The following is a 10,793-nucleotide window of genomic DNA, read 5'->3' as shown; positions in this document are numbered from 1 at the left end:
TTTTCTTTTGAAAGAATGAAACAGGGTGCCTGGGTGGCTCAGTCGTTAAGCGTCTGCCTTCAGCTAAGGTCATGATCCCAGGGTCCTGGGATCGAGCCCCGCATCGGGCTCCCTGCTCGGCAGGAAGCCTGCTTCTCCCTCTCCCACTCCCCCTGCTTGTGTTCCCTCTCTCTCTGTCAAATAAATAAATAAAATATATATTTTTTAAAGAATCACATGACTAACTTTAATTATATACATATTCTGATTAAAACACATGTGTAAGGTAACAATTCTTTGAACATCTATGAAGTCAATTCCTCTATAAATCATATTTGGTGATCCCTCCCTCTCAAATAGGCTTGATTCATGTGAGACCATCAAAGTAACGTTTATTAACAAAAGTACAGTAAATGCTAAAAAGCTGGCAGCTGAATTAAAAGTCTGGCATGGAAATACACCAGATGAGTAGAAGCTTTAGTCAAATTCTGGCCCACCACTGCCGAGGATAAAATAACCAGCAGAATTCATTTGGAATAGAGCAAGACGATGAAGCACAGTAAATCTGATTTTTCCTTCCTTAAAATAAAATTCACAATTAAAACAGACTCATGATGGGAAAACGGTCATAAAGCTACACACACAATGGTATGAATAAGAAGCTGAGGTCAGTCAGCAGAAAGGAAAGAGGCCCAGGCTTGAGGATAGAAGGGCAGCGGTGGACTCTGCTATTTTCGGTCTGCGGCACCTACTTTTCACCAGAGTGGACCAGAGGCACACCCCCTTTCCGGGCTACCTCAGGGGGTAGCTGTGAAGATCAGTGTAGCTACTGACAAGTGGTTGCTGCAGAACCTGTAAAGGACTATTAAACATAAGGTAGGAAACCTCTTTGTCAGTCTAATGACCCTGAGGAGTGTATAAATCCCAGCCTATGAAAGGTGTATAAATCCTGTCATGTCTTCCCATTATTCAGACGAGTCAAACCCTGTGGATATCTTCCAAAGACACTAAGAAAATACCAGTGCCCTTCCCATCCTGGCCTGGGAGCTCTCTGTCTTCCATGAAGAGGTCCGACTGCTCAGTGCAGCTAACTCTGGAGCTCTCCAAAGCTTGGGTTAGTCTGGAGAGAGGGCTATTTGGGAGGACATATGTGATACAAGGTGTCTAGTCAAGTTACATCACCTTTAATAGCAGAGAAAGTCAGTCCTGACCATGTGTGGAGACTATCCTTCAAATCTAGTGTTGGCATGACTTCCCAGGGTGTAACGGAAGTCAATTCCTCTGGGGAGAGGGAGTTTGGTGTAGAAAGTCTGGGAGTCTGAGGTCCTGAGTTGACCTTCTGGCTCAGCTCTTTATTAGCTGTGTGACCTTGGGCTTTTTCAACTGTAAAATGGGGAAATAACACCAATGGTGCCATACTGTTTCTAGAAGGATTAATCACATAAATTCATGTGAAAAGTGCTTAAAACCTGCAAAGCACTTGGTCAGCTTTTGTTATTACTTCCCAATAACTGCTCTTCACATTTCTTTTTACTGCAAGGTAATGTAATCTATGGAAAATGAAGAAAAGAGACAAATATATGCCAGGAACATCTCAAGAGCCAGAATGAGCATGTTGGCGGATTTCCTTCCAGACTTTCTCCTAGGGAAAGAGATAAGATAAGCCAACTAAAGAATTGAGAGGACTGCCTGATGCATGGTAAGCACTGGATGGATACTAACTCTACAGCATTTCCTGATGGGTATAAAGGAGATAAGGCTCCCCATGCAGCAGCAAATGCAGGGAAGGACATAAAAGGACTCAATGATCTAGTCTCATTTCACAGGAAAGACAGGACTGTGGGCCAGCAAAGCTAGTGATTTGTTCCTGGGCCCAGAGAGTTAAGGCAGGACCAGGACTACAACCAGGGACAGTAATAATCCAGCTACTTTAAATTAATTGGTCTTTTAGTCCAATTACTTTTACTTTTTAAAAGTAACCTTCTTAGTTTAGTTTGAAACATGGTTGGTCATTTATCTGTTTACTGATATTGTCATAAATTTGCATGTAACAAAAGCAACACTGTACATTTGGTTAAGTAAATGGATACTTTTTAGTTTCTCACTTCCAAATTGCCTTTGTGTCTTGCTAAGTCTCCTAGTAAGAGAAATATGATCCTGGGAATGGGCTGTAGCACACTACAAACACCCAAACTAACAAAACACAATTCCACTTGACATCCACATTAAACCTGATGGAGGAGAATCTCTTTGGGAGTGCAGAACCAGAGAAGTACAAACCTTGAAAGATGAGAGAGCCTGAGAGCCAGAGTACAGGGAAAATTTAAATTGAAGATAAACCAGACATAAAAAAGAAAAGAATGTTGGCAATCCAAGATCCGTTTCAGAAATATGTATGGTTTGACGAAAACGATGGAGGCTCTTGTGTGTGTACATAAGTGTTTTTATAGTTTGCAGAAATTTTTTGAAGCTTACCCCAAATCAGCACATTCATCAAAAAGATAACAATGTAAGTAAAGAGAAGTGAAGGGCCGAGGGATTTAAGCAAGCCCTTTGGGTCCCTATCTTGACTGCTAGGGCACCCAGCCCTGCAACTCTGGCTGTTGTGGGGAATAAAGGACTTATACGTAGAGCAAAGTGCTCAGAACAGTACTATGTAAATGTTATACAGTGTGTGTTGTTAATCAGAATCACTATTAGTATTATGAAATGATCACATGAGAAACAGGATATTAGCATCGTTTCAAAAACTGAGGGGCATTTTTACAAAATAACTGACCAGTATTCTCAAAAGTTTGAAAGACAAAGGAAGACTGAGAGGCTCAAACATTAAAAAAACAGAAGAGATATGACAACTAAATACAATGTGTAATGATGGACTGGATTCTGGAATAGAAAAACAACATTAATGTAAAAACAGGTGAAACCCAAATAAGGTGGTAGATTGGTTAATAGTGTTGCATTGTTGTAAATTTCCTGGGCTTGGTAATTATACTTTGGTTACGTCAGGTGTTAACATTAGAGAAAGCTGGGTGAAAAGTATAAGTAAACTCTACTGTTTTTGCAACTTTTCTGTATGTCTAAAATTATTTCAAGATAAAAAATAAAGAAAAAAGAAAGAAAGAGAAAGAGACCCAGAAGTGACAGAGATGATGCAACCAGTAGACAGGGACAGTAATGAAGTATTTAAAGAAAACACAATGAGAGAAATGGAAAGACAAAAAAAAGAACCAAATAGAGCATCTAGAACTGAAAATTCCCATATTTGAAATAAAAATTCACTAGCTGAGCTTAATGGAAGATGAAACACTACAAGACAAAGTAAACTTGAAAATATAACAAGAAAACTGTCTAACATGAACATAAAACAAAACCAAACCTAGAAACTCAGTTAAAGGACGGGTGGGCTATTATCAAGTGGTCTAACATACATGTAAATGAAGTCCTAGAAGCTGAGGGGGTGAGCAGAAAAAAGCAGAAAAATATTTAAAGAAACACTGGCCAGAAATTTTCCAAATTTGATGAAAATTACAAACTCAAAGATTCAAGAAGCTCAATAGACCCATAAACAAGTTAACACAAAGAAAACCACATCAACACATCATAATCAACTTGCTGAAAACTAATAATAAAGAAAAAAATCTTAAAAGAAGCCAGGGAGGAGAGGGGACACCATTTAATATAAAGTAGAAGAAATAAAAAAATTATCACAGATGTCTCATCAGAAATAACACGAGCCACAAGACAATGATTCTCTGACAGGATCAAAGAAGTTAAAAAATTTTTAGCTGGATTAACCAAGAAAACAAAAAAGATACACATGATCAATCAGGTATGAAAAAAGAAAACAACTACAGATCCACAGATATAAAAAAGATAATAAAAATATGAGAAACAAGTTATGGCAATAGATTTGACAACACAGACGAAACAAACACATTTCTTAAAAGACATAAATTACTAAAACTGGTACACACACATGCAAAAGAAAATTAGAATAGCTCTATTATCTATTATAGAAATTGAATCAGTAATTAAAAACTTTCCTAGAAAGAAAATTCCAGGCCCAAATGGCATTTGTTGAATTCTGTCCAATATAAAAGGAAGAAACAATTAGTAATTTCATATAAACTCTTCCAGAAAATAGGTGATGAGAAGATATTTCTCAATTCATTTTCTGAGGTCAGTTTTGCTCTGATACCAAAACAGACAGAATTATTACAAGTAAGGAAAACCACAGACCAACATCCTTCATGAACAGAGATAACAAAAATCCTTAACAAAATATTAAGAAGTAAAACACAATACTGTATATGAAAAGAATAATACACTATAGACCAAGTAGGGTTTATCCCAGGAATGTAATGTTATTTTAACTTTCAAAAATCAACCACTATACTTCAGATATTAAAAGATAATCCATTATTAAAGGAAAATGACATGATCATCTCAATAAATGAGGAAAAAATATGTGACAAAATTCATATCCATTTCTGACAAAACTCGGTGAACTGGGATTAGGAGAGAAATCTACAAAAACTACACACATTGATCGATAGAAGGATTGAGCACATCTTGTGCCTAGATTTTAATTTCTAAATATCACTCTCCATGAACAGGAACTCTGGCTTTTTAGGAGAAAGGCTGATTCACAGCCTGGGCAGAAAGAGTACAAGAGCCTGGAATACCCTGTCACAGAAGAAGAAACCCACTGGACAAAATACAAAATACAAAATCTACAAGTCCATACTGATATAAGTTCATAAATGAATAAATAAGTAGAGACAGGAAAGCTATTCCTCCTAAAAAAAATGCCAGCTAAATATAAAAGAATATAGAAGAAATGAAGGAGTTAGAAAAATCACCAGTCGATTCTAAACCTTGTGGGTGAATTTTTGATGAGGAATAGTATACCTAAAAGTCCCAGAGTATTTCCCGCAAATTGCCTATTAATTACAAAGAAAAAAGTAGTAACTCTGCAGTGGATAAACCTGTATCAAAGGGTACCACCACCTTAATCAAAGTGAACATCACTGGTAGTGGGTCACACTATTACTGAGATGGTGCACTGAGAAAGACACATTGTTACGTCTGTGGGCGCCCATAGGTATTGCTCGAATCTAATCAAGAGGAAACATTAGGCAAACTCAAAGTGCGGAACATTTACCGAGTAACTGGCCTGTACTCTTAAGTAATGTCAAGGTCAAGTAAGACAAAGACCAGGTGAGAAATTCTTCCAGATTGAAGACTGTAACAATAACAAAAAAGAAGTCTCAGTGCTAGACAGTTTTACCGTTTTCTTTAATATGGTCCAATAATAGAATATTCCAATGCAAAATTATTCCTTCCAGTACATTGGTCAAGATGGGAAGGTAGCATAATTCTAACACTGAAACCTAATAGCAATATTGCTTTTGAATACAGATGCGAAAATTCTAAGTAAAAGCCCAGAAAAACTAATTAACAACTAGATTTCACATGGCTAACCCAGAAGCATACACTGTGGTATTCTTTATATAATGTCTGGTAAGGGTTATTGTAGGAACTCAAATACAGTTCAACAGTGATAAAGACTCCCTCGTCATCTCAAGAGGTGTCAGAAACATATTTGATACCAACCAACACCAATTACTAATTAAAACTTTAAGGAAACTAAGTATGAAAGGAAATACCAAAAATAGATATTCTTTATCATATTAACAACAGCTAGTGTCAGAATTAATGGTAACATACATTAATCAAATCACAAATCAGACCGATTGACTACTATTAATACTCTTCAACACTGTTCCAGGTATTCTCACCATGTTATAAAAGATATATCTCACCCAGGATATAAAAGATACAAAAGAGGTATAACTATTAGAATTGAACACATTTTTTGAAGATTGTTATAATTTATGCATCAAACCCCAATATGAATATAATAAAAAATTAAATTAATAGTTCGGTAAATAGGTTATTTAAAAGGTAAATATATAAAAATGTAAAATTTTACCACAAAATAGCCAGTTAGAAGATCTAAAAAATAGATTTCATTAATAGCAACAAAAATACCTAGAAATATGCCTAAAAAGAAGTACCTATATGAAGATGAAGAAGCAAATGTTAGTGAAAGGTATGGTTAGGATTTTAGCAAATATAGAGAAATACTATATTCCTGAATAACAAAAAGGAATTTTATAAACATGGCTGTTTTTCCCCCGAATAATTTATGTGTCTAACAAAAGCTCAATAAAAAATCCCCTTGGAACTTACTCTTAGAACCTGACAAAATAATTGTACAGATCTAATGGAAAAATCAACAGGTGAGAAAACAATCAAATTAGGGCTTTATCTCACAGCATATTTAAATACAAATTCTGCAGATGATTTAAGTAATTAAATATAAAACAAAAAATTATTAAAAAATGAGAAGAAAAGAAGTGACTGGTTAACTTTCCTGCAAAGGGAAGCATCTAAGTATAACATCAATGTAAAGGAAAAGTTTATATATAGATATATATGTCTCTCTCTATATAGTGGTATGTTACCATTTATATATATATGTGTGTGTGTACATATATATATGTCTACATAAAAACCAAAAACATCTGCATGACAAAAAAATCATATACAAAATTAAAGACAATTTACAGACCAAGAAAAAGTTTACAATGGACAAAAATTAATGTCTTTAAGTCACAGAGTATCTTTAGAGTCCATAAGAAAAATACTGACACTCCCACAATTTAACAGAGGACATACACAGATAATGCTCTATAAGATGATGAATGGTTAAATAAATGTGAAAAAAATGTTCAATATTATTAATCAGGGAAATGTGAATTAAAACCACAATAAAATGCTTTTTTCCCCCACTTATTTGCAAAGCTCACATTCAAAGCTCACAAGGTGGCAGTGAATAAGAGAAGAACTGAGACCACTCTTTGTTCCAGTGTAAGATTCTGTATACTTTCTGTGAAAGATCTTCCCACAAATATGTATTTGGAAAATTCAGTTATAAACTGGGAAGCCCACATCTAAAATCCATTCTAAGGGAGCAATAAAAGATATGAGCAAACATTTACTTGTAATCTGATTCTTCAAATAGTGAACATTTGTAAGCCATCTAAATGTCCACAATAGGGTCATGGTCATTAAATAATCACATATCCAAAGAATTAAAAATGACCATCATTAAAAAAGCATATTTATGAAGCCTACTTTAGTAGCCTGGGAAAAGACTCACAAAATGATGTTGCCAAGAAAGAAGATGATACAATTACTATTATAATTCCTTAAAAAAATTATTATTATAAGAACATGTGCCATAGGATCTCCGGGTAATGTCAAGTTGGAGATTACAATTTTAATTTAATACCTTTCTCTATTTTCTACAACAAACACAGATTCATAGAACAGAAAATATTCAACAAAAGATTTACCAAAAGCTCAAGGCTTTTAAAAAGTAGTGGTTTCTCTGATCGCTGTAATCGGATTTCTGTCCGTACGCTGGAAACCATGTTGCTGTTGCTACCATGTGGCAGAATGGCATAGAAGAATAGGCATACACTCAAATACTGTCACATGTCAGTTTATTGAGGAAACTGGGATGCTAGCTAGAGGTTAACTCTATTCACTTGATTACTTTTCATGATGCCAAACAAGAGTCTGAAGGCCACAGGCCATGAAAGTTACACAATGACTTTCCTACATTTTGTTCAGAAACACAAAAATCAAATACCAAGAAATGTTCGACTCTGCAAATTGCCCTCCTTTTTTTTTTTTTGGTAACTAAGGGTCAGGAAGCACGGTGGTGTGGGGGAAGGACAAAAATGGAACATGTAACAGGCAAATATTCTTGCTAGATTTCATTTTCAAAGTTTCAGATCTTTCCAATTTTTTTTTTATTTTTTGTAGCAAAAAAGGAATCAATACTTTTCATTCCACTCTTGTCAACTTTAGCCAAAGCCTTCTGAGCTGCAGTCATTTTGCTATTTTTCTGTTAAGGAAAATAAGAGAAAAACTGTTACAAATGTAACCTTTATAAATCATACATGCAAATCAAACAAGACCATGCTTGTCTCAAAGTTCATGAAGAGAAGTATTTGCTGTTAACATGCTTCATAAGGGAGTGATTATTATTATTATTATTATTTTAATTCTGATTTCCATTCAGAATTCGGATCTAAGACACAAAATCTGGTAAAAGAGGCAGGAGAAAAAATCGCTGCCTTCTAAGGAGTGGAATGTTACAACCAACGGTTTACTTTGGGGGAGTAATTCTGGAGGGTGTATTAAGTACAATAACACCAATAAAGGAGCTGACTCAGGCAGTGATTGTCAGAGGAGGAATTCCAGCCTAGTATTACTGCGTGATGAATAATTCACCACAATGGACTGTTGCATTTTATTCATAGGCTCTACGGGAAACCAAGGACAACACCATTATATTAAAAAAATAACTTGTATCCAGCAGGATAACTGCCCCGGTTTTCCTCCAACAAAGAAATCCTTTTCAAAAAGCTGACTTCAAGTAACTCTGCCTTTGAAATTCCTCTCTCTTCCTGGTCACTGTTTTCTCTGTTTGTTTGTTTTGCTTTGGTTTGGTTTTGTGCCGTGTCCTGGAACTATCACTACTAGAAGGTAAATAGCAGCTGATTCTACTTCAGCACATCTCAACTTCTCCAGCAGAAGCAAACATGATGGGACTCAGCAAAGGAAAAAAAAATGACGTCTCCCTGAGACTGTGAGACAGTCACTGCCAAAGAATCTTTTAAGGGCACAGTATATGATCCCGGAAATCTTGCTTCTCACATTCTGTCACTTACATTTTAGGAGGCTTGTTTTTTGACTGGATGGTGAAAAGTGACAGTCTCTTTGAAACAAGTTATCCCCTGTATTTAACTGACATCCTGGTCCAACCCCTTATTTCCCTGGGGCTGTGCCCAAGTAGATACAACAAAAAGCGGCAGTTACAAGGGTGGGGCAGAATTAGTTCTCCCAGAGAAACTCAAAAACATCCCTGCTTACAGAAGCCATAGAGATAACTAGCCATCTTGCCAAATCTCAACTGGGATTTATCCCCTGACGTCACATGCCCAGATAAATTGCATATAGATCAAAGAATAAAATTTATAAAAAACATTAAATGCTAAGGGGGGGTAAATGTTAAAATCTAAGAGGAAGTGAGTTTATCTTGGGATGGGCAAGCATAAAAATAATGAGAAAGTCACAAGGAAAACCAATTCCTACATTTAATCCTCAGAAAAACTTAAAACTGTTTAAAAAATCGAATGAAAAGGCTAAACACAAATTAGAAAATTATTTGCACCCTATATGTCGTGAAGTGTTAATAATTCCTAATCTAGAATAAGCTCTTAAAAATCAACAAGAAAAACACTACTATCCCAATACAAAAAACAGGCAAGGGGCATGAACTGACAATTTCCAAAAATGCAAATGGGCAATAAGCATTTGGAAAAACAACTAACCTTTCTCACCAAAGAAATGTACTGTAATTAGACAGTCAAAAATTTTCAAGAATAAAAATAATATTCAGTGTTGTCAAGAAAGCAAGATGAGCAATCTTGCAGCAATAATGGTTGGGAATTCAAATTTCTACATTTTTGGAAAGCATTTTATATATATATGTGTGTGTGTATATATACACACACACACACATAATCAATCATATATATGATTATATCTGATGTATATCATATATATGATAAAATCATATATTATTATGTATGATACAGTATATATGATAAAATCACAATCATACACACACACACACACACACATATATATTCTCTCAATATTCATGGAAAGAGCTCATGTTTTCTAAGCCCTTACTCTTAGTTCTAAATTGTGTCTAATGAAATAATCAGAGACACAGACTATAAATGTTTATCACTTCATTAAAACAAAGAATGAAAAAAGCAGAAGTAACCTATGTGTCCAAAAATAGGGGAATGACTAAATAGATTATATTCCATATGGTGAAATAAAATAATACAAATGATTGAATATCATGAAACCATTAATAATTTGTCAAAGAATGCCTAATGACATGAGAACATTTTCACAATATAGTGCTAAATGAAGAGCATAGAACCCCAAACTGTAAATATATTAAAATGCCAATTTTAAAAGCTATGTATTTATAATGTATGTATTATATAAAACTTTGTAAGAAAGGTTATGAAAATATTTGTTGGGGTGATTGCTGAATGGTAGGGCTATTAATAATTATTGTCATCATCATAAATTCTGGGAAGCTTCCAGGCAGTAGAGTTGACAAAAAATGACCTGTGGAGGCTCCCTCCCTCTGTGCCCCCACCCCTGCTCTAAATATAGATGGCAAAGTGTAGGCATGCTCTGGCTAAGTATATTGCCTTGCTTGGTTCATAAAAAGTCTTCCTGGCTTGACATATTCATTGTCATTCACAATTTTGAATTACTGAGTCACAGAAATGCAAGTTAATAATCCTTCATGGTTAAAAATCACCATCAAGCATGAAATCATTCCTGGATGTCCTCATGCAGGATCACCTACTGAATCCAGGAATGTACTACTACAGCTGGACACACATACCTTTTCAGTCTTCCAATCTTTCCTGTTAAACTTAGTGTAATCTTCTTTTGCTTCTACAGGCTCATCAGATAACTTTACTTTCTGCAATGTTAGAGCAGTGAAGTGATGTCAAATGTCACCTCGACACATCAATCCATTTTTAAAAAAACAATGGGGTCAATTTGGACCCGCATCCAAGCCAAATGGAACAGCAGACCCTGCAAAGGGGGCTCACTCTGCATTTTGCCAATTA

At 35.3% G+C, this 10,793-nt stretch overlaps 1 protein-coding gene across 5 annotated transcripts in view; it reads right to left on the bottom strand.

The window, feature by feature from the left end:
• Positions 1 to 10,793, bottom strand: part of RNASEH2B (ribonuclease H2 subunit B) — an 84,779-nt gene that overhangs the window by 16,286 nt on the left and 57,700 nt on the right. For 4 of the 5 annotated variants that reach the window (XM_045869388.3, XM_045869387.3, XM_064586136.1 and 1 more), the window contains 2 exons: positions 10,562 to 10,642; positions 1,256 to 7,963 (listed from right to left, as the gene is read on the bottom strand). The exons of the other annotated variant lie outside the window; for it this stretch is intronic. In XM_045869388.3, the coding sequence (XP_045725344.1) occupies positions 7,847 to 7,963; positions 10,562 to 10,642 (198 nt within the window). In that variant the 3' untranslated portion in view covers positions 1,256 to 7,846. Of the gene's footprint in view, positions 1 to 1,255; positions 7,964 to 10,561; positions 10,643 to 10,793 lie in introns of those variants that run through there. 5 annotated transcript variants of the gene reach the window in all.

Source organism: Mirounga angustirostris, unplaced genomic scaffold (assembly GCF_029215605.1).
Source record: "Mirounga angustirostris isolate CCGP_5_RB_7025 unplaced genomic scaffold, mMirAng1.0.hap1 SCAF_3, whole genome shotgun sequence".
Lineage (NCBI taxonomy): Eukaryota > Metazoa > Chordata > Mammalia > Carnivora > Phocidae > Mirounga > Mirounga angustirostris.
This window is presented reverse-complemented; position numbering and strand designations above follow the sequence as displayed.